At 42.6% G+C, this 24,400-nt stretch overlaps 2 protein-coding genes across 18 annotated transcripts in view; both read right to left on the bottom strand.

Annotated features, from left to right (window-relative positions):
• The window catches only part of UPF3A (UPF3A regulator of nonsense mediated mRNA decay), a 33,857-nt gene extending 17,286 nt beyond the window's left edge, over positions 1–16,571 (bottom strand). For 5 of the 17 annotated variants that reach the window (XM_053218292.1, XM_027065301.2, XM_027065299.2 and 2 more), the window contains exons 1-7: positions 16,297–16,564; positions 15,189–15,295; positions 13,518–13,624; positions 10,210–10,308; positions 9,975–10,085; positions 5,983–6,038; positions 5,734–5,892 (exon numbers count right to left, since the gene is read on the bottom strand). In XM_053218292.1, the coding sequence (XP_053074267.1) occupies positions 5,734–5,892; positions 5,983–6,038; positions 9,975–10,085; positions 10,210–10,308; positions 13,518–13,624; positions 15,189–15,295; positions 16,297–16,503 (846 nt within the window). In that variant the 5' untranslated portion in view covers positions 16,504–16,564. Of the gene's footprint in view, positions 1–5,733; positions 5,926–5,982; positions 6,039–9,974; positions 10,086–10,209; positions 10,309–13,517; positions 13,625–15,188; positions 15,296–16,296 lie in introns of those variants that run through there. The other 12 variants (XM_053218297.1, XM_027065304.2, XM_053218302.1 and 9 more) reach the window with 7 other exon arrangements.
• Positions 16,572–18,410: 1,839 nt separating this feature from the next.
• The window catches only part of CDC16 (cell division cycle 16), a 43,863-nt gene continuing 37,873 nt past the window's right edge, over positions 18,411–24,400 (bottom strand). Inside the window, exon 18 of the mRNA XM_053218350.1 lies at positions 18,411–18,524. Within this exon, the coding sequence (XP_053074325.1) occupies positions 18,499–18,524 (26 nt within the window). The 3' untranslated portion in view covers positions 18,411–18,498. The remainder of the gene's footprint in view (positions 18,525–24,400) is intronic.

Below are 24,400 nucleotides of genomic sequence, written 5' to 3'. Positions count from 1 at the left end.
GAATAGCAAAAAATGTAAGCTAAAGGTGCAGCAACCAGGTTTTTGGTTAAATACGGGAACAGTCAGTCAATGAAATACCATCGTTATGAACAACGATTTAGGACGGCTGATGTGAGAAGACATGCATGCTGACACAACAAAAGAATGCTACAGAACTGAACGACCTGGTCTCTATGTTTACACACACACAACAACAGCTGTAAGGCTGGCAACGCTGTTAACAGTGGTGTCCAGGTGGTGGGACTGAAATGATCTTCTTTTCTTGTATCAACAAGTTCTGTTTTTTTCCAAAATTAACAAGTATTGCTTTTGTAACGAGGAAAAAAAAGCATTGTTTAAAATGCTGCACTATACTGATGACTTTTAGAATAGTTTAGACTTTTCAGAACACTTCTACTCTTTCTTGAATCAGCCTGAGCAGGCGGCTGTCGTGGAATTTGGGCCCTCCTCGCTCTTCTCTGTGTAGTTTACTCTTTGAAATTCAACTGCCACAGGCAAGTCAGTTTATAAACAAAAACAGAAGGTACACTTCTGAGAATTTTTTTCTAACTTGAAAAAGTGAACGTATTTTAAATTGCACTACAGCAAAATGACACACAGATAAGTTTCAACTACATGAGTTCATTTAAGAATAAAACAGGTAAAATGTGAGGCCAAGCACTGGAAGTTGCAGTACCTTACATAGTCTTCTCCTGTCTGTGGGCTCTATGAATTGACACATTTTCTTTCACATATCTATTGACACATTTTTAACTAAAAAAGCATTACATGCTGGTCCTAGAAGTAAACCACAGGGAAGTACAACAGTTTATGTTCCTGCCCATCCATCCAACGAATAATTTAGTGCACCTACAAATCGTTTTTACTTGCAATACTCCTGAAACCAAATGTGTGGTGTCTTTTCCAAAACCATTTCTCCAACTCTCAACACGGACTGGTATCCTACAATTCATTTCAGTTTTGACACCACCTAGTTGCAATTAATGTCACACCCCACAAAACTGTTCCCACTTCAGAGGCCAGTCAAAAGTCCCAAGTTGCCACTAGCACCTATGACTGACTGGCTATATATTCAGGGGTTCTTGAATGAGAACAACTTGTGGAACTCAGCAAAACTTCACAGGAACTAGGTCACTGGATTATTACAAAGGACACAGTGCAGGGACGGCTAGACTAGGTCACTGGATTATTACAAAGGACACAATGCAGGAACCAGGTCACTGGATTATTACAAAGGACACTGCAGGGACAGCTAGACTAGGTCACTGGATTATTACAAAGGACACAGTGCAGGGACGGCTAGACTAGGTCACTGAATTACTACAAAGGACACAGTGCAGGAACTAGGTCACTGGATTATTACAAAGGACACAGTGCAGGGACGGCTACACTATGTCACTGGATTATTACAAAGGACACAATGCAGGAACCAGGTCACTGGATTATTACAAAGGACACTGCAGGGACAGCTAGACTAGGTCACTGGATTATTACAAAGGACACAGTGCAGGGACGGCTAGACTAGGTCACTGAATTACTACAAAGGACACAGTGCAGGAACTAGGTCACTGGATTATTACAAAGGACACAGTGCAGGGACGGCTAGATCAAAGAGGTGTTCCGTGCAAGGTACGGGGGGAATGGCTCAGAGCCTCCAGGCCCTCTCCATCAGCAGAACCCTCCTGCACCTTGATGTGTTCACCAGCTTGGATGCTCTCTGGACCCCATACTTTAGGGAACTCTATGGAGGCTCCACTACATGTCCACAAATGATTAAATCATTGGTGGCTGGGGACTGAATTCAATCTCCAGCCCTCTCCCATCTCTTGAGGTCACAGGGCTGGCTGAGTGTTCCAACCCTCTAATCACACCCAGTCTTTCTGACAATCAGCTCTTATCCTGAAGCTACCAAGGCCTCAGCCACCTGTCACCTCACTGGCACAGAGAAGATGCTCTTATCACTCCGGGGGTTGCAAGGGTTTTAGGAGCTATGTGCCAGAACTAGGGAAAAAGTCCTTGTGTTAGGTGTTAGGAATACAGTTGTGAGTAAGAGACAAGTGCCCACGGTGAAGGAATCCACAGTACATTCTAGCTGAGGCAGTGGTGGCCATGGGGGGGAGGGGGAGAACGGTGTACGCGGTGACAAAATAGAAAAAGTGAACCAGATAATCTTAGATGGCGTGAAATGCTACAAACAACTAATAGAACAGAAAACACACACACACACACATCCCCAGAGAGATGTGGGGTGAGAGTAAGAGCAGGAATGGGTTCTCAAGGGGGTCATGGAGGGACTCTCTGTGGAGGTTAGACATGAATAGAGACCAGATAATGAGAACGAGACACTTAAGAGAAACTGTAAGTCTTGGGGGAAACTCCCAGTAGAAGGAAGCAAGCAGAGGCCTAAGGTGAAACCAGAGGGAGGAGGAGACAGAGAGGCAGGAGATTCAGGGAGGTGGGGGAGGGAAGAGGGAGGGAGGGGAGAGGAAGGAGGAAGATGGAGGGAGGAGGAAGGAGAGGGGAAGAGGGAGGCGGGGGAGGGGAGAGGGAGGGGGAGGAGGAACAGAGGCCAGGTCTTGCGTGCTTCCACGCAGTCCACCTTGGTTTTTAATAAGCTTTGTAGAAAAGATCACACAACTAATGTCATCTATTGTCCACAATTTGTGTTCTCAGGAATTGTATTTGTAACTTTGTATTGTATCTCTAACTTCCTACTTCAGTTTAAGCGCATCACCTAGTTTTAGAGTCCTCAGAGGAAAATAAAAACAGCTGGGTTGCTTTCCTTGTATCACAGTTTCCTTTATGTTAAAAATAGCCTGAGGATATCTCTCTGCATCTGTATTTTTGATATTAATAAACTCTTTTAGCATTTCTTCACTGATTTTATTTTTCAGGTTACAAAAGAATTTTAACTCTCCAAATGATTCTTAAGTCAGAAATCCTGAAAATGAGCACAGATGCTCATTAAAGGCAAACCTTGGGCGTGGCTGTGTGTAATCAGGTCTAGACACCAGACACTCCCCTAAGGACACAGGCTGTTGATAACCTATGCCATTGTGGTCTAACCTGCCACCAAGATTTTGTTTTACCAGATTTGAACAAGAATAACCCTTTCTCTTGCTTTCTTTATGTTTTGACTTATTTTTTTCTACAGGAAGGAACATATGTTTACTTTCAGTGGTATAATTTTGTTTTTTATTTCTTTGACTTATTTCGGACTCTAATTCCATAATTTATTTTTTTTTGTAAATTTTTTTTTGATGCTTATTTTTGAGAGAGAGAGAGAGTGTGAGCGGAGGAGGGGCAGATAGAGAGGGAGATACAGAATCCGAAGCAGGCTCCAGGCTCCGAGCTATTAGCACAGAGCCCGAGGCAGGGCTCAGACTCACGAACTGTGATACCATGACCTGTGCCAAAGTCGGATGCTCAACCGACTGAGCCACCCAGGCGCTCCTAATTCCATAATTTAAAATGTAAAAGTAAAATGAATGCTACATTCCAAATACTTTAAGCCTTACTTAAAATTAAAACTGAAATTATAAGCTACAAGTGTCATTATTCCTGAAAAACTCTCAGCGCTACTGACAAAAGTACTTTTGGAGTGTAAAGATTAGGCACTGGGTTAGCTATGATTCCGTGTTTAGAAAGATAAATGAGAAGGTTAGATAATATTTCCACATCGGTGGCCACAAAATTTCTATTAAATGTATATCTATTTGGTGCCTGGCCATGACAGAACTGAATTTCTGTCAGGATTAATGCTTAAGGTTTCTCTGTAATATTAAGGTTTCATTTTATTGATTACCTTTCCAGGGCTGTTGATTTATGCTGTTGGAGATGAAAAGTTTGTTACAGGAAGTCTATCTGCTACAATTTTGTTGGGAGACTTGTGTGTTCACTAAACTACAAGGACGAATGAAAAACATGACCTCAGAGTTGTTTCCTGAGGAATACCCTGGTTTTGCTATGTCCTTGCTGACGGAGGGGGTAATGAACCGTGTTTATTTGATAGTCTTGGCTGGGTTCCTCAATTTCATCAATGCTATCAGATTAGGAGATACTTTCTGTGGGACAATCAGTTCCCCACTCATCTTCCCCATCCAGGTGCTGTCTTTGCAGCAAATGTGCTCGAGGGACATGACCTGCCCCACACCTTTCATCTAGATAAGGTTTTCAACACTGCCTTTATTTAAAAAAAAATTTTTTTTTTAACGTTTATTTATTTTGGGGACAGAGAGAGACAGAGCATGAACGGGGGAGGGGCAGAGAGAGAAGGAGACACAGAATCGGAAGCAGGCTCCAGGCTCTGAGCCATCAGCCCAGAGCCTGACGCGGGGCTCGAACTCACGGACCGCGAGATCGTGACCTGAGCTGAAGTTGGATGCTTAACCGACTGAGCCACCCAGGCGCCCCGCACTGCCTTTAAGCTTCAAGAGAGACACCTGAATAAACAGTCTTTGGAAATTACTCCTTAGTGCTGTTCATCAGATACTTCTGGTTCTCCTCCTGGTGCTTCCTAAACATGCCCCCAACCTGAGGTTAGGTACCGCCGTGTGACTTGCTTTGGCCAGTGAAACGTGGGCAGAAGAGAAACATGGGCATACGACCTGCAGCATCACACGTTCCTGCCTGGTCATAAGGGCTGTGGAAGCAAATGCCAATGTGCAGCCTTGGTCGCCGGGTCCTGGGCAGTAACGGTAAGCAGTGACCGACAGCCACAGCCCGCCACCAACAGACTCCTTGCGTGAACTGGTGTGAGGCTACCTGTTCCTGCAGCAAACCTAGCCAGGCCTCAAGGATACACACGGTTGTGTGTTTTTGTACAAGTTTTGTGAAGAAATTGTTCCCTTCAGCCAGTGAGCCCCATGTGACCACCTACAGGAGAAACTGATTTAGAAGCAAAGGCCTAGAAAAAGCCTCGCCTTCCTTAAAGAACTGGCCTGTTTTTCCTTCATGGATAATGACACTGTTTCTGATCAAGCATACCAGAAACCAGTCTATTGCTCAATTATGATGACTATGATCTCTTCCCCAACCTTTCCCTTTCTAATCTATCTTCCCCCAAGTCCTGATCTTTTCTTTCTTTTTCTGATATAATTTTAATGAATCCCTATAAAGCATCTCAAACACTTTGTGCAATGAGGGGAGGTGCACATTAGGTTGAAGTCTAGGGTTAGTAAGGTCATCTGAGCAGAAGACTAAGAAGTAAGGGCTGGCTCAAACTGGGGCAACATATTTTACACTGGAAAGACCTCCTTCTGTGCATGAAGCCACCCTTCCAGATGAATGCATCAGTCAAAGGAGAAATTGGGCAAGAGAGTAGAAACACTGCTGCTCCTGCAAAGAAAATGGTAACACCCAACACCAGGAGTGAGTCCTCATCTAGAAAGGCCAGTGCACATGGGGCCAGTGGTTTCCAAACATGTACGTTTTAGTCAGGAATTCTTCTCTCTGATGGAAACGTAAGCAGAAGCCCCAACTCTGACATGTAAGTGTGGGGCTCCGCTGGGTGGTCCTTCTCCACCTCCCCCACAGCATGCCCAAGGAACCCCCAGGGCTCAGGGAACACAGTTTGAGAAGCACTGCTGTATCGCAGAGAAATGGAACTATAATGGTAAGAGACAAGGCTAACTGCAAGTTTCCTTACAAGTAGCAAGAGCTAAACACCTAAAAGGCGTGCCTGTAGCAGAACTACTTTTGGAAAAACGAAAGGAGAGGTCCCCTCAAGATTACCTTAATCCTTACTTCTCTCTCTGCTGTTCTCTTCTGTTTGTCTGCTTCTTTTCTCTTACACCTCTCCTCGTCTCTCTTTTTTCTCTTTTCTTCTTCCCGCAAGCGCTTCTTCTCCAGCTCCCTCCTCCTTCGCTCTTCTCGCTTCTCTTCTCGAATCCTCTGAAGACATGGAAAAGCATGTGTATAAATTGTCTGCACGAATGTGGCAGAGACAGGAAGGATATTTATCAGGAAAAAAGGTCAACCTACCTGCTTCTCTAATTTTCTATTTCTAATATATTCCAAAAGAGGTGTGGCTCTTCTAGCTAAAACACAAAAATTGTAATGTAGTATTTAACTCTAAAATATGATTTCTTTCCTTTATTTTAAATACTTGTTTTCAATTTAATCCTTAAGTAATCAGGCTGGCTCAGTAGGCATAGCGTGCAACTCTTGATTTGGGGGTTGGAAATTTGAGCCCCATGTTGAGTGCAGAGATTACTTAAAAATATTTATAATAAATAAACGAATACAATTTAGATGTGCACACATTGTACCTGGAGAAATTCCTATTCCATCACTATAAAATCACATCATCTGGAGGTACTGACAACTCTACACACAGTAGGCAACGAACTCCTGATTCTTAAGGGAGGCTTCATGTTACTCACAAAGACGCCATAAAAGCAAAAAAGAAAAATGAGTACAATGGATTAGACTTCCTGAATGCTATGAGTATCTTCACATTATTTTTTTTAAGTTTATTTATTGGGGGCGGGGGAGGAGGGTGGGCAGAGAGAGAGAGAGAGAGAGGGAGAGAGAGAATCCCAAGCAGGCTCCATGCTGTCAGCATAGAGCCCAACACAGGGCTCAAACTCACAAACCGTGAGATCATGACTTGAGCCAAAATCAAGAATCAGACGCTTAACTGACTGAGCCACCCAGGCACCCAAGTATCTTCGCATTTTTGCGGATATTTTAAAACATTACATAGCCCGCTTATAGATTCACTGATTCAACATATATTCTGGGAGTTTCTTCCTTTTCTGCTCTCTAGACAATGATTTTAAGCAATGTGGATTCTTGTGATTTCGCATGATATACACTCTACAAACCAGAATAACCAGGTGTAAAAGTTTAGACAGTGACACTGCCCCCGCCCCCACCCCATGGCACTTTATCTAAGCAGCACTAGCCACCCAGGGATGAACCTCTCCATAAACTCAAACCTGATCCTCAGTTTTCATGCCCTGGACCTGTCTGACCTAACCTGAAATTTGGTGCCCATTTGTGGCAGGCCCCATTGCTTCTGAGAAGCATGTGTTCCCTATGGCAGTGGCTGTGGATGCAGGTGGGAAGGCAGAAGATGGTTTGGGTCTATGCTACAGCTCTTTCAAGATCTAAGATTAAGTGAGGGAAGAAAGAATCCCTGGACGCACTTGAAGGCTGGCCAAGACATACATTTCCAGAATTCTAAGGATCAGGAATTAATCATAAATTCTACAAGAAAGCCCCTGGGCAGGGGTTCTTACCTTGGAATTAAGGACTCCTGAACACCGCAACATAATATACCAATGGCTTCTGCCAAGAAAGCTCTGCCCTGGATTCAGGGCTGTGCAAATGCCCACGTTTCATCATAAGTACAGGGGCCAAGAGGAGCCCATTTCCTCCCTGGGTGGCTCCTGTGTTAACCATGAACTCTGGCTCAGGATGAGCACAGCCAATGCCCTTTGTAATAGGCAATCACCTCAAATAGGGAGGATCTGCTCTTCACCATGGGAGTTCTGGACTTGTCAGCAAAGAGCAGGACCAAGATCTCCCTGGGTAGGTGGGGGAGCTAACACCGAGATCCCACCTGCCTTCCCCCTTCTACAAACACCTCCCTTGTTACCCCAAAGGATCGATATGAAGGGTACATGAGACCCTGGATAAGAAAGTGCTTTACAAACCACAGAAATGTATCATTTGTTAAACAAGGTGCATGGTCATGTAATATAACACTAACTTATCCAACAGCATGACTCTCACCACTCACAGAGAGCTGTTCCATCCTAGGCACTGTCACCATCACCTGGCAGCAGGGATGCTGAGGCTCAGGTGAGGCCACACAGCTGCTAAGTCTTAGGGCTGGAACCTGAGCCCAGGTCTGTCCGCTCCACAGACCCTGCCATGCCACCACACTAACCTGCAACTTCAGAGGGATTTAATATTTCCATTTAACCCTCATTGCTCAGACTAGATCATAAGAGTCCACTGAAGGCCAAAATCGAAGAAAAGAAAAAGGCAATCTGCCATGAATTGCCTGATTAAGATCCAAACTTCAATGGGCACAGATTCTGAATCACACTTACTCATTCAGCAAAACACTATGATCACCTGCTGTGCACCAGGAACAAGGTGAGGGGTTGGGAATGGGAAAGGATGTCCCCCTTGTGTGGGAGGGTAGCTGGAGCAGCTGGATGGTGTGTGTCTGGCCACCAAGGCCTGCCTCAAAACTATCCACCAGTGGAAGCTCCTGGTCCTTTTCTGTGGGTACCCTGTACAAGGGCTTTTATAGCAAAGTAGGAAAGAAATGATAGTGGGGGGGTGGGGGGCAGGGCAAGTCCTGTAAATTTTTAATTTGCTTCTTTTCTAAGCTCTTCCTAAATTTAACATGCTCTACAGTGAGATCTTGATTTGCCTCCAGTAAGTTTCCTTCCCCAGTTTGCCCCAGGTCAGTGATGGTGCCCCCATCCACTGATCTGTTTGGGTAAAACTCCTGGGGGCCTGGATTCTTTCTGTTTCCTTTCTTCCCACACCCAATCCGCCAGAGCTTATGTGGACTCTGCTGGCTAGCACAAGCAGCCCTCCCTGGACTGGAGCAAAGCCTCCCCACTGGAAGCCCAATGTCTCCTCAGGGCATCCACAATCCATCATGTATGGAGCGACAGGGAGAACTAATCAAGCCATGCCACTCCCTCAATGGTCTCCAACTGTCTCTCCAATAAACTCCGAACTTCTCACTCACCTGCCTCTCCAGCCACTCCGCCTGAGGCCCACCTGTGTACCAAGCACACAGGCACGTATCCCACTCCTATGGGCCCGCAGCTCAGCTCCCAGCTCTCATCTCTAGTCCCCTCTTCTCCCGCCTCTTAGCATGGCTGCTCTCAGCTCAAATGTGGACTCAGAGGGCCTTTCCCACTCAGAATTATTTCACCACACTGTGGCACATGAAGATGCCCTGGCTTGAAGCCTGGTTATTTTTCGGGTGTTTACTGCAGTCTTGCCCATGAGCAGGGCAGCTATGTGATGGCCGTGGCCATGCTCGCTCCCTACTCCCAGTCAACATGTGCTAACCAAAAATGAGCAAATGTACCCTAAGCGCATCTTTACAAATATTTGCTTTAGTGATTAAAAATCTTCTGAGCCACACATTAAATCAGCTGCTACAAAACATAAACCTTCATTACTTGACTAATGAAGACCATTTCAAATGTTAACCTCTCTTACTACTTTCCTCAACAAACATTTACTGAATACCTAACCTTGTCTAACCATGTACTACTGGGACCACCAATATGAAAATACGGTTCTACTGGGGGGGAGGGTGGGGAGAGATGGGTAAATAAAAATGTAAATTATTAACAGGGCAATCATCCTGTTCTAGACATCTTGATGGGCAAGTGGGACACAGCCACAGGGAGGGATAGGAGAGCAGGGGCGAGTGGGAGCAGACAGCAAGGGAGACACCAGGTAAGTTTACAACCTGCCACCAGGAGATAGCCATTTCTAAAATATGCTGCTTGCAAAAAAGGGCTGAAGCCTGATTCAAAGCAGACTCTGTGCTCCGGCTGGGTTTATCCACTTGTCTGCTTGCTCTCTCAGAGCGCTTGGTATTTTCTGAACAGCAACAACATGGCCTCACACTTGGGCAAAGCATCTCATCTCTAGGACTGCTCTTGAGAAAGATGACTGACTTCAATCTTGAGACACAGCACTCCCTCCCTGATGTAGCAGGCACAGAGCACTCCACGGTCTTCTTTACTGCTCGTCTGGAAGCATCATAACTGTCAACAAAACGCCTATGACTGGAAGTTCTGGTGCTCTCCATCAACAGACACGCAGAAATATTTTCACGGGTTGCCATCCTTTTGTTACAACTGGAAAACATTCTACATTCCTGCCAAGCCTGTCATGAGCATGTATTTTTAAATACTCATGAAGAAGAAATACAAGCTTTGTAAGTACACGTCTCAACAAAGAGAAGAAATGAGCAAACAGACCAATAAGCTCTCTTGTCTTTGCCTCCATGTCTCCCAGAAGAGTTTCAGGATTGGCATTCGTTTTCTCTTCCTCCACACAGTAAGTTTCCAAAAACTTCTTGTATTCCGGATCTGTAAATTTAAAAAGAAAAATGGAAAATAAACATGCTCCTCCCCATATCTGGTAGACGAATTATATCTGATCAGTGTATTTGGTTTGGCAGTTTCCTAATTCAGCCTTTGTAAAAGGACTCACCATCTTCAATGCTTCCGGTTTTGGCATCTTTTTTCTTTAGCTTCTTTTTGGCTATCTTCTGGAATGGGGCAAACTCTACCACTGCAGGATATTCTAGGCCTGTATTAGAAACAAATTGCAAAAGCCATTCTGAAATTCCACTACATTCATTTTAGTAAATAACGTTTGCTTTCTTAAAGACCGCGTATAACAATGACAATGTTAACTGTTTTAACTATATTTCGAGCAACCACAACCTTAGCATGTCAAACATGAACAAAGGACGAGCATTTATTTATCAAATAAAATGATTTTTCATGTGTTAGTAGAGGTTACAAAACTGAATGCATTCAAAATTCATCAAATGGTGAATTTTACATTAACTCAATGTTAATAAACCCTCTCTTTTCCACTGAAGAGTTTATCGTGGAGTACCTTTAAATACATTTCTTAGTCACATTTAAATTTCTTCTGATTTTAAAAGGTTAATTCCATTATCAATCTGTTATGTGAGTTCAAGGGAATTACTCTGCTTACAAGAGACACTTGACTAAAAGAGGGGCTTCGAAGGGTGTGCACAATAATCAGACAGGGTTTGCTTCAAACAGGAATGTTTACAATGAAAGCCATGAGAAACTGACTTGGTCATTATGTGCGGGGGGAGGGGGGGGGAACATACCAAGAAATGTTCACCAAGATAACGTGCTATACACTTAATCAACAGATGGAACACTTTCATGTTGGTACTAAATTCACTGAGTAATCACCTTCAGCCTCGTCAGGAATGGTCACGTGACTATGATATTGCAACTCTTATTATCTGAAAGATATTTCGATGCTAACCCTAACTATCCAGGAGAAAGTCAAGAACCAGGAGGAGAGCAGGGCTTTGGACAGAGAGGAACAATGTCTCATTCACTGCTCCATCAACAATGCCTGGGACATAGATAGTTATTAAATAGGAGTTGACACACTTTCTGATCTCAAAGCTTATTACAAACCTACAGTAATCAAAACAGTATGGTATTGGGGCACCTGAGTGGCTCAGTCAGTGAGCATCTGACTCTTGATTTTGGCTCAGGTCATGATTCCAGAGTTGTGGAATCAAGCCCCACCTTGGGCTCTGTTGAGCATGGAGCCTGCTCCAGATTCTCATTCTCTCATTCTCATTCTCTCTCTCTCTCTCTCTTTCTCTCTCTCTCTCTCTCCCTCTCTCCCCTCCCTGCCCCTCTTCCTCACTCACACATGCTCTCTCTCTAATGGGGAAATTGGGAAGATGACATTCAATGGGGAAATGACAATCTTCTTTAACAAATAGTGCTGGAAAAACTGGATAACCACATGCAAAAGAATGAAGTTGAACTCTTACCTAGTATCACAGACAAAAGTTAGCTGAAAATGGATCAAAGACCTAAACATGACACTTAAAACTATAAAACCCTTGGCAGAAAACATGGAGTAAAAGCTTGACATTAGATTTGGCAATGACTTCTTAGATATGACACCAAAAGTACAGGCAACTAAAATAAAAAAAGAAAAATTGGACATCACATTAGAAACATCAACAGAATATAGTATATGTGCTGCCAAAGCAAGCACTGAAACATCAACAGAATATAAAGACTACCTATGGAATGGGAAAAAAAATCATATATCCAATGAGGGGTTAAGATCTATAATATATTAACAAAAATTTCACAATTTAACAAGAAACAACTCAATTTAAAAATGGGCGAAGAAATTGAACATCCCTCCATTTCTCTTCCTCCAAAGAAGACATCAGCAAACACACAAAAAGATGCCGACATCACTAAGCATTAGGGAAATGCAAATCAAAATCACAATGAGATACTGCTTCATACCTGCTAGGATGCCTGTTACCAAAAAACCCCAGAAAACAACAATTGCTGGCAAGGATATGGAAAAACTGGAACCCTGTGCACTATCAGCAGGAAGAGAAAATGAAGCAGCCTCTACAGAAAACAGTAGGGCAGTTCCTCAAAAAATTAATACTATAATTATAATATGATCTAACAATCCCACAATGGTATCCACCCAAAAAAACTGAAAGCTGGGTGTCCAAGAGATACTTGCACACCATGTTCACAGCAGCACTGTTCACAACAAAGAGCTGGAAGCAACCCAAAGGTCCACTGAAAAATGGATAAACAAAATGTGGTACACACACAGCCGAATATTACTCAGCCTTAAAAAGGAAATTCTGACACCTGCTACAACATGGGTGAACACTGAGGACACCAGGCTACATGAAGTAAGCCAGGCACAAACAGAGAAATACTGTAAGATTCCACTTATAGGAGGTATCCAGAGTAGTAAATTCATAGAAACAAAACACAGAAAGGTGGATGCCAGGGGCTGGGGGTGGGGGAGGAGAGGGGAGTTATCTAACAGGTACAGAGTTTTTGTTTTACAAGGTGAAAAGAGTTCTGGAAGTGGGCCGCACAACAGTGTGAATGTACTTAACACTACTGAACTGTGCACTCAGGAAAGACTAAGATGGTAAATCTAGTTTTGTGTATCTTACCATAACTTTTTAAAAACTAAAGGAAAAAGGCACTTGAATAAACAAGCATTTAACACAAATGTCAAATAGTTCAAGCATTAAATTTGTTTTTGCTCAAAGAAAAGAATCTCTTGGCCTAGTCACTCTTTGAGGGTTTCTTGCTCCCTCACAGTGGAGAAGAAAACACTTATCAGTAGTGCGGTGGGTGAAGTGGGAGGAGGCTGGCTGGTGAAAGGTGTACAGAGAATATGCTGATACAGGTGTACAGACTTGATTGCAGTGGACACAACAGTTGACAGTCTGACAGGAAAGGAGGACAAAGGGAGGACCCAAAAGTACAGAGCTGTCTCAGCGGGCAGCTGTTCAACAGTGAGAAAGTGATGTTCGTTACTACAATCCCCTTCCCCCATGACATAATCCAGAAATGTAGGATTATAAAAAGCTCTCTGTTTAAGACATAGATATAAGTAAATAATATAATTTAAAAGACTTATATTTAATATGAACAAAGCAATTCAGTTTTGGTACATAAGAAAGTGAAGCTCACTTATCCAGGAAACTCATTTATATGAAAAACTTCACTCTCTGATAATACATAAATAGATTACAAAGACTTGCTGGAGTTCTTTGGTTTACACGTAATTTCAATTTTCAACACAAGCACATAACCACAGTAACACAATAAAAATTTATGAACTTATTTTAAGTCGGTATCTGAGAACTTAATTACAGTTCACAAACATTCCAGCAAAACATAATTAATGTAGTTAGAGATTATAATAGTTTAAAAAGCCAACAATCGAACCTTTACTGTCAATGAAGATATATCCATCAAAACGATCTCTAAAAAGAAGGATGTCATCAGGATTTCTAAAATTAATGTATGCTCTTGAGTAGAGATGAGGATAAAGACTGAAATAAAAGAGAACAGTGAAAACTGTTAGCAAAAAAATGCAAGGCTTCTTTAATTTTGATTTTCTTTTCCTTTTCTAGATGCAACAAACTATTTCAAATAAAACCTTTATGCCAAAGAATCACTTCTCTTTTAATTACAACAGTCTGGGTATTCTTTAGCAAAAAAACCAAAAAAACAAAAATAAACAAAACATTACCCGAGATCTTTTTAATAACTTGGGAAAGACACTTAAGGTAAGTTTCTCTATTACACAAAACCAGGGTTAAAATAATGGTCTTCTGAGGTTGAAAAATCACAGGCAAAGTTATTTAAAGGTTTTCCTTAGTACATACAATGATGTAATACAACCTAATCATGATTCATTCACAGTTGAAAACGTTATATTTACAAGATATTCTTCACTGATGACCACTTTTACGTATTTTAAAGGGATATTAATTGTAGCACATGGTATGGGGACTATAGAAGAACTAACTCTTTCTCCTTGATCTCACAACTACCAATTTCCTTCATAGGCAGGAACTTTCAACCCCATATCACAGACATGAACAGTGAGGCCCAGAGAAATTCAGTATGTGCAAAAGGTGCAGCTAGTTAAAGATAGGACTATGATTCAACCTGAGTCACTCTGAGTCCGGTGCCTGTCCTTTAATGGTACCAGTTTTCTTAAACGTTAGTCATTTGAAAATCATCTATTTTTTTAAAACCAAATCTATATTTACCTGTGATATTTTTCTTTGAATGGACTGGCATTTTTAACTTAAATGTATTTATTCAGAAGGAAAGTTTATATGGCTACCATAACAAACTCATGACACTCATGACACTGAAGATAAAAAGGATAATAATGATAATAAAGGTAGTAATAAAAACAGTGAAAAATCACAAAATTCTAGCTGAACTATCACCTGTTGAAGGTCTAACATGAGGTCTGCTCTTTCATTGTTAATAAAAAGAAGATCTGGGGGCGCCTGGGTGGCGCAGTCGGTTAAGCGTCCGACTTCAGCCAGGTCACGATCTCGCGGTCCGTGAGTTCGAGCCCCGCGTCAGGCTCTGGGCTGATGGCTCAGAGCCTGGAGCCTGTTTCCGATTCTGTGTCTCCCTCTCTCTCTGCCCCTCCCCCGTTCATGCTCTGTCTCTCTCTGTCCCAAAAATAAATAAACGTTGGAAAAAAAAAAAAAAAGATCTGGAAGTGTGAAAGTGTTGTCAGAGCCACCTTACTACCAAGATGTAAAAGAGAATCAAAAAAGATATAACCTGGCAGGTGTGAGGTGGGGACAGGGGTCTTAGTGATTTAAGGGAGCACAAGTCGGTTTCTGGGGGCTGGAATATTGTTTCTGTCGCTGGTGTTTGTTCTCTTTAGACTATGGTGGTGCTAGTAGAATGTAATGATCTGCCTACTTGGAAACAATTTGCAGAAATAAAGGTCTGCACTGATTTCTGAGTACATGTAAGAAAGAAGATGGAAATAAACATAGCTTTCATCATCTATAATAATCTTAATCTCTCATCAAGTGACAAGACCTCCCAGCTTCTTAATGTTGGTAAGCAGCTTCTCACCTGAAATCGGCAGTAAAGAACTCAAAGTAATCATGTGCCGGCAGTGGGTGTAGCTGCTCTTCCAGCTGCTCCTTGGTGAGGCTGGGAGGAAGCCGCCGGATGACCACCTGTAGAAAGGACTCTGGGTGGGTTTTGTTTCACTATCATTGCCTCAATAATTTGAATGTCACCTGTGTTTTGGTTCAGAAGGAGATCTCAACCAGGAGTCCAGCAGAAACACACATTTTAGGAAAAGCTAAGAAATACATGCATGGAGAACATGGCTGTCAAAAGGGTAATGAGGGCTGACTAATCTAAACGGAATCAGTAAGGTCAGAAAAAGGGGTGCATAAAGCAGCTCCTTTTCAGGAAACCAGACAACTCTTGGCATGACGCTTACTGTCCATGCCCGAGTTGAAAAATAAAACCTCCGACTACATTCTCCCTGCACACAGAGCAACAGCAATTCTAACAGCCCGGCGGTGCACCTTTTCTTCCCGCCAAGGGACCTCCACCTGCGATGCGCACTTGTTGCCCCTGCCCGCAGTATCCTCCCGCCGCCCTCCCTGGACAGGACCGGACCCTCGCCGAGCCGCCCCCTCGCATCGCCCGGGCCGAGGACAGAGCCTCCCGGTGGCCCAGCATCTCAGCGTGGCAGCCCCAATCGTAAACAACACAGGCTGAACGCACTCTTCTTCCTCCTTCCATACCAGAAAAGGCCGCGTTTGGCGGAACGGGAAACGGTTCCAGCTGCACGTCGTCCCCGCCTCCCCCAGCCGCTGTCCGCGGTGCTGAAGCGGCTGGCCCAGCCCCGACCCGCGCTCCCAGAACACGCCACGCGTGGCATCACCTCCTCCCACCAGTCCAAACCCTGAGCCCGCCCCGTCTTCGCTCAGACCATCCCTCTTCTCGCGAGGTTTGCCTGCCCAACCCCGTTCCCGCAGCCCCTCGCCTCCGCCCACCCACCTTTCTTAGCCCCACCCCTCGAGACCACCCCAACCATTGGCCCCACCCCCGCCAAGCGGAAGAACATCCCTCTTCTCCTCGCGAGGTTTGCAGGAAGACCTCGCCTCTCCTGTTGAAGACCCTCCTCCTCTCGCGAGGCTTATCTGTCCCGCCCCTTCCCCACCTTGCTCAGGACCGTTTTCTTCTCCTCGCGATGTTTGCAAATGCCGTCCCCGCAAACGAAGAACGAGGCTGGTGGCGCCTCGGGTTCTCGCCGCGGCGACTCCCGGCGGAACTGGACTTCCACGGCCGACGGCTTCTCCCTCCCGCTCGGGCCCCGCGCAGCAACGGCAGCCCCTGGGCCTCCGGCCCCCTCCTTCTCTGAGCGCATCTCGCACCCGCCGCGGAGCCGTCTCTGCCTCCCTCCCAGGGCGAAACCTCGCGAGAACTGGGACGACACCGCCCCTTCTCCCTCCCCCCGCTCCCCGGACCCATGGTGCTCCACGTCCAGCATGGCATCCTTCTCTCCCAGGGGGCTCAACCTGGTAGTGCCGCGGGACGTAAAGCCGAGGTGGGCCCTGGCAGCCCGGGTAGGTCTGGGACGGCAAGGGGTCGAAAGGCCTCTCCCAGTAGCCAGTCGGCGGGAAATTAGGGACCAGAGCACGTTTGGCTAAGTGTTCCTGACAATTACATACACGTGCTTCACAATGTATTTACAGCTATTTTATTTTCCAAGGAAATCTGAACCTTTCTTCAGAGAACAGCACTTAAGAAGAATGGAAGGGTTGGCAAACAGCACAAATGGCTTCCCCATACGGAGAATAAATGCGCCGCAGTTGGAAGCAGAAAGTGGCCGGCTCAGAAAGAGGGTTTATTCATCTCTGAGCCCCGCATTCTAGGGGCGAGTGCCTTGCTCAGACCCAGGGCACCCACAAAACGGGGCCTGAAGGATTTGCAGCAATTTTTACACAACTGTTCGAAGCTATTAATGGGACAGCAACCAAGCCAGGTTCTCGTTCATATATTTTTCTTTTATGAACTTAAGAGGCAGTAGCCCTTCAGATTAGAATGTATAGAAGGTCTTCAGTTTTGTTTTGATGTTTATTTTTGAGAGAGGGAGACAGAGCACGAGTGGAGGAGGGGCAGAGAGAGAGGCAGACACAGAATCCAAAGCAGGCTCCAGGTTCTGAGCTGTCAGCACAGAGCCCAACGCGGGGCTTGAACCCACAAACCTCGAGATCGTGACGTGAGCTGAAGTGGATGCTTAGTTGACTGAGCCACCTGGGTGCCCCATCAGGTCTTCATTTTTAAATGCCACGTTTTTTCATATTTTCTATTTTTTAATTACCTTGGCTGTATTTGTCATTCATAGCATCTTTCTCCCAAGAACTTACGAGCACAAACAGAGATGAAGGGAGTCACTGTCAGATACTGGAGGTAAGTCCAGGCCTAATTCTAGTGCTTTATCCTTAAACTACTCGCTACCAATGAACACACTGGGAATGTGACTTTTAAATGAGCCAAGACTCCAAAAGCAGTTCCAAAGCAGTTTTCTAAAACCCCATGAAGGGGGCAAGGAGCAGTTGTCAATATTTCATAAATCTAAAGGAATCCTATTAGAAACACACCTATGATAAGGTTGCCCACCCTGGCTCCACGGTTTTGGTTTTTTTTTTGTTTGGTTTTTTTTTTTTTTGGTCTCAAATCAACTCCGTACAGACAGTTTAGGTATGCTGATCAAAAGCTCTGATGGTATAACCTGTGATAAAAAGAAGGAAAATATGGTTGCCACCTAAAATCGTTTAATACAGGGGCACCTGGGTGGCTCAGTCGGTTAGGAGTCCGACTTTGGCTCAGGTCTTGATCTGCTGGTTTGTGAGTTCGAGCCCTGTGTTGGGCTCTGTGCTGACAGCTTGGAGCCTGGAGCCTGCTTTGGATTCTGTGCCTCCTCCTCTCTCTTCCCCTCCCCGACTTGTGCTCTGTCTCTATCAAAAGTAAATAAATGTCAAAAAAATTAAAAAATAAAATCTTTTAATACAAAAGACAGAAAGGAGGTAGATGCAGAAGGGGCTGATGTTGAAAAACGTGAAAACCATTCATTTGAAAAATTGGAATGTTTCAGCAGTCTTTACAGAGCACATATTTGGACTTTTAAAAAACTGCTCTCAATCTATTTGCAGGTCTTTACTTTTCTAATTTCTTGATATTATTCAGACTAACCAACTGAAAAACTGGCATTACTGGAGCCATTTTAAAATCGAGTCTGAGTGGCCAGTGGAGAGAAACTGCCATACTCACCTTTGAACTGGGTCAAAACCTTTGCACTGGGTAAAACGGCAGTTGTTTTAAGCAACTGTTTGAAAAGTCAGCAGAACAGACATCCGGATCACAAGTCTGGTGGTTGTGGACTTTCTGAAGACAGAATCAGCACTCAGTCAGTATATAACCCAGAGTAGCCTAGCCTGTTAAAACACCCATAGAAAAAAAATTTCTCCCTTAAATCATGTCATTGAACCTCCCTTTGTTTTCCTCATGAAAACCACCTTGCTTTCCTGAATCTGTGCTCCCGAAACTGCAACTCTTTGGTCCCAAATAAATACTCATTTGCCTCTCATTGTGGCTCTTTATTTTCAGGTTGACACAGTCATCTAAATATCTTTTGCTCTTTGGTGAGGTTTTTAAATTGAGATAAGGATTCTAAACCTCATACCACAAACCTACTCACATCTATACTAGGCCAAAAAGCAAAATTGTCAAATGGAGAAAAGAACTGCTGTCTTCAGAAAGGGAGTTCTCATTAGGCCCAAGTCATGTGCAACGCTTTGTGGTATTCCTGTGTCCATACTGTGCCCCCGTAGTGAAGCCACGGTTTATGCTATGGCTTCGGCCTGGAATGTCCTATCCTGAAGGACGTTCCTGAAGTCTTTCTCATCCCAACCTAACATCTTCCCAGCCAAAGTGATTCAAGATGCCCAGAAATTCAAGCATACCTCCATTTGCTAGTTACTACATTGTTTCAATGCTGAATATTCCCTAACAACCTAGAACTGTGCCTTCACTTAGGCAGGAACTATGTCTTTATCCAACTCTGTGCCCAGTCCAGGCCTGTAGGTGGCACCTACAGGCACTCACATGTTTGCTGTATGTATACTGCAATCTGGACAGCAAAATGCCCAAATGTTTTTTTTTTCCCCTAGCCAACAGCCACCATGGTCAATTTTTAAAGACTCCTCGGATTCTTTACTTCCTGTTATTAACAAATAAGGTTCTCAGAAATGGTTTCACAAAAATGACACAATTTTAGAATTCAGGTATGACTATGAAATTATTCTGTAAATTAAAAAATCATAGTACATATTTCAAGATACAGTGAATGAAATACATTTGCAAAATAGCTTAAGATTTTATATGAAAAAATAAGTACATCACAAAGAAAGTCTAGATTCCTACATACTGCCAAGCCTGTTATATACGTTTTCTTTTACATTGTTTTACATACACACACTACAGACAATAAAAGAAAAGAATCTCCAAATGTCAGAGTGAATAAAGTAGGTAACTTTGCTTTGCCACACATGAATGTGATCCTGGGGTGAATGCTTGTCACAGGAAAGGCTACATTTTACCTGGGAGCACATCTAATTGGTAAATGGCACTGGTTTAAAGCAGCAGGTGACCATAACACTCCCATATCCCTTTGAAAATGACAGCATGATCACTTTAAAGTTGGCAAGAAGGATGCCTTTTTAGTAAATCATGCATCATTATGAGAGTAAAATATTGGGTGGTATAGAAAACTACTTGACAGTACAATTACACATTACCTTTCTTTGATACTCTCTGAAGCCTAAACATTGGTACTAGACTGCTGACCTGAAAAACAGCTTGGATTTTGCCTTTCATTTCTTAAAGCTCATTTTATCAGGAGTTTGCTTTTTCGGAAACTTAAAAAAACATACCATGTGATCAATGAAGAAATTACAGGAAGAAATATTTTATCTGGAAGGCAAAATAAACTTGAAAAAAGTATTAATACCTACATTTTTATCTATTTTAAAAATTACTATTTTAAGTTCAGTCATTTGATTTTCCAGCCCCAGCTAAAGAGGGGAGGCATAACAATAGGCACATGTGATCCTGATAGAGAAGAAATAAAAAAAAGCCATTAAATAGAAAGATGAAAACTCAGAACCACACTATTTGAGTCTGAAGAGCAGCAGGTAACTCACGACCTAAGTGCATGACTGCACTAAACTGACATTCGCTGTCATAAGCTGAAACACACAATAGCTAGGATGCTGGGCCTTGGAAGCATCTATAGCTGCACTCAAATTCCTCAAATGTACAGTCTTATTTTTATTTTTTTCAATGTTAATTTTTGAGACAGAGCACGAGTGGGGGAGGGGCAGAGAGAGAGGGGGAGAGAGAGAACAGAATCCCAAGCAGGCTCCAGGCTCTGAGCTGTCAGCATAGCCTGATGCAGGGCTCAAACCCACAAACTGTGAGACCATGACCTGAGTGGAAGTTGGACGCTTACCCAACTGAGCCCCCCAGGCAACTTACTTTAAAGACCTGGAGTTAGACCTCAGGAAATGAGAGCCAGCCTTCCTTCCTCCCTTCCTCCCTTCCTCCCTTCCTCCCTCCCTCCCTCCCTCCCTTCCCTCCTTCCTTCCTTCCTTCCTTCCTTCCTTCCTTCCTTCCTTCCTTCCTTCCTTCCTTCCTCCCTCCCTCCCTCCCTCCCTCCCTCCCTCCCTTCCTTCCTTCCTCCCTTCCTCCCTTCCTCCCTTCCTCCCCTTTCTTGCCTTAGCTTAAGGTAGAACTATATGGAATACATGTTAGATTAAGAAAAAAAGTTGGTGTTTAAGGAACCATTTCAGGTACCAGGAAAATTCATTTCTGTACAATACTTTGTTAATAATGCTCTGAACAAATGTCTCAAACCACAAAAACATAGGATAATATACCTGGTGAAGTCAGGATGAAGGCTTGCAAGGGTTACAACAAATGAAGCATATAACCCTATCCCTTTATTATATGACATATTTAAAGCTTTAAAAGAGAAACACTGTCAACCAAAAATTTTTCTGGCTAAACCATTCCTCAAGAAGGAAGGAGAAATTAAGACATCCCCAACAAACAGAGGTTAAGGGAGTTTATCACTGGTAGACTAGTACAAGTGCCCTTTTAAGAAATCCCAAAGGGAGCCTTTCAAGCTGAAATGAAAGAAAGCTACACAATAATTTGGAATCTTATCAAGAAATAAAGAACAATAGTAATGATAACTACATAGGTAAATATAAAAGCCAGTATTAGTGTACTTTTGGTTTTTGGTTTCTAACTCCTTTTTTCTTATATGATTTAAAAAGCAAATGAATAAAATAGTATTTATAAATCAATGTTAATGGGAACAATGAAAAAAGATGTAATCTGTGATAATAAGAAGAAAGGGAAGGAGGCGTATAACAACAGTGTATGTATGCTACTAAAACTAAATTGGAATCATTCAAATTAGGTTGTTATAAATTTAAGTCAGATATTGTAATCCCCAGAGTAGCCATGAGGAAAAAAAACAAAAAGCCCCAGAATAGTAGAGTATCAAAATGGCACATCACACACACAAAATCAACTATAAGATTGATAGTATTGATATTTTTGTAATATGTAACACTTACAGAAACAAATGGCTGTATGGCAGCTCAAGACAAATTCCTTATCAGTAACTACTTTGAATGTAAAAGATCAAACCCTCCAATTAAAAACCAGAATGGATAAAAAAATATCCATTAGTATGCTGTCTATAGGAAACCTGCTTTAGACACAAAAGGGTGAAAGTAAAAGGATGGAAAAAATTACTCCATGTAAATAGTAATGGAGAGAGCTGGGCTGGCAAACTGTTATGAGACAAAAAGGACATTATATATTGATAAAAGGGTCAAAAGTTATAACAAGTATAAATATATATGCATCCAATAAGAGAGCCCCAAAATACATGAAGCAAGCATTGGCAGAACTAAGGGAGAAATAGACTTCTATAATAATAGTTTCAGACGTCAACACCTTATTTTCAATAATGGAATAAGTAGGCAGAAGATCAATGAGGAAATAGAAGACTTGAAAAACACCATAAACCAATTAGACCTAACAGACATACACAGACCACTCCACCCAACAAAAGCAGAAAATACAATCTTCTCCAGTGAACAGGGTATATTCTCTAGGAAGGACCATAAATTACACCACAAGAAAAGTCTTAAACACTTAGACTGAAATCACACAAAATATTCTTTCCAACTACAATGGAATAAAACTAGAAATCCTAAGACAGGAAAAACTGGAAAACCCACAAACATGGTAGTAAATTAAACAACACACTCTTAAACAACCAATGAGTCAAAGAAGAAATCACAAGGAAAATTAGCTAATACCTTAGCACAAATGAAAACAACACAGTGTAACACTTAGGGGCTGCAGCAAAAACAGTGCTCAGAGGGAAATTTATAGCTGTAAATGTGTTAAAAAATCTTATTTCAGTAATAAAACTCTACACCTTAAGGAAATAGAAAAAGAATAGCAAACTAAACCCAAAGCTAGCAGAAGGAAGGAATAATAAATATTTGAGTGGAAATGAAATATAAACTAGAAAAACAACAGAGGAAGTCAACAAGATCAAAAGTTGGTTTTTTGAAAAGAGCTACAAAGTTGTCAAACCTTTAACCAGATTGAGGGGGGAAAAAGACATTACTAAAATCATAAAATGGAAGAGGAGATATTATTACAGACTTTATAGAAATAAAAAAGATTGTAACAGGATACCGTGCACCATGGTTAACCAACAAAGTGAACAACCTGGATGGACAAATTCTTGGAAACATACCAACTACCAAAACTGACTCAAGAGGAAACAGCTATTAGCAAGTAAAGACATTGAATCAGTAATCAAAAACCTCCCAACATGGAAAGGCCCAGGACCAAAAGCCTTCACTGTTAAAGAATTAACATTAGTTCTTCTCAAAAACCTGAAGAGGAGAGAGAATACTACTTCACTCATTTTATGAGGCCAGCAGTACCCCAACACCAAAGCCAGACAAAGGCACTACAAGAGGACTACAGACTAATAAATATCTCTTATGAGCATATATGTAAACTCAACAAAAAATTAAATTCAACATTCTATTAAAAGGATCATACAATGTGACCAAGCAGGATTTATCTCAGGATTGCAAGGGTAGTCCAACATACAAAAATCAATCAACGTAGGAGGCACCTGTATGGCTTAGTCAGTCAAGCATGACTCTTGATTTGGGCTCAGATCATGATCTTATGGTTCATGGGTTCGAGTCCTGTATCGGGCTCAATGCTGATGGTGTGGAGCCTGCTTGGGATTCTGTCTCACTCACTGCCTCTCCCCTGCTCGCTTGCTTGCTCTCTCTCTCTCTCTCAAAATAAACACTTTTTTTTTTTTTTACAAATTAAAAAAAATCATTGTAAACTATCACATTAATATAATGAAGGAAAAAACCTTCAAGACATTATATAAGTGAACCAGAGATGTGGCCCTTGTATATTGAAGCCTATGTTGTTTACTTCTTCACAGCAGACGGGGTTGGTTAGCTCAAGCCCAACAATGCCAAGTCCAATTTTTACACATATCATTGTTTTAAATATAGCTTAAACAAGCGTATCTTTAGCCATCTAGAGCCTGCCTGTTTTGCATACTGGGTAAATCTACACGCAGCATCTGCAACCTGTACATAAGACACACCCTGGGACTATGAAGGACCACACAGCCACTGCGCTTCAGTCTTCTCTAACCTCCTCTTCCTGTCACACTGCTACCACATCGCCCCCAAAGAGCTGCTCAAATACACTTGCCCAAATAAAATAGGCTACTGCCACCTTATGGTCATGTTTTTCCCTCAACAGCCCTGAAATCCTAGAACTCATTACCCCTCATCATCACATTGATCCACCTAAAAAAAAAAAAGAAAAAAAAGCATTTGACAAAATTTGCAACCTTTCTTGATGAAACAACTAAGCACTCAATAGAGTAGGAATAGAAGAGAACTCCTCCAAAACTATGAAGGGCATCGATGAGAACCTACAATAGCATTACCCTTGATGGTGAAAGACTGAAGCCTTGGATCAAGCCTGTCCTACGATCAAGGACAGGACAAAGATGCCTGCTTCTCACATCTATTCAACGTAATACTGGAGTTCGAGTCAGAGAAGTTATGCAAGTGGGAAGAAATAAATACAATCCAAATTCAAAAAAAGAAGTAAAACTATCT

Source organism: Acinonyx jubatus, chromosome A1, assembly GCF_027475565.1.
Source record: "Acinonyx jubatus isolate Ajub_Pintada_27869175 chromosome A1, VMU_Ajub_asm_v1.0, whole genome shotgun sequence".
Classification (NCBI taxonomy): Eukaryota; Metazoa; Chordata; class Mammalia; order Carnivora; family Felidae; genus Acinonyx; species Acinonyx jubatus.
The sequence above is the reverse complement of the archived record's forward strand: the minus strand, read 5'-3'. Positions and strand labels throughout refer to the sequence as shown.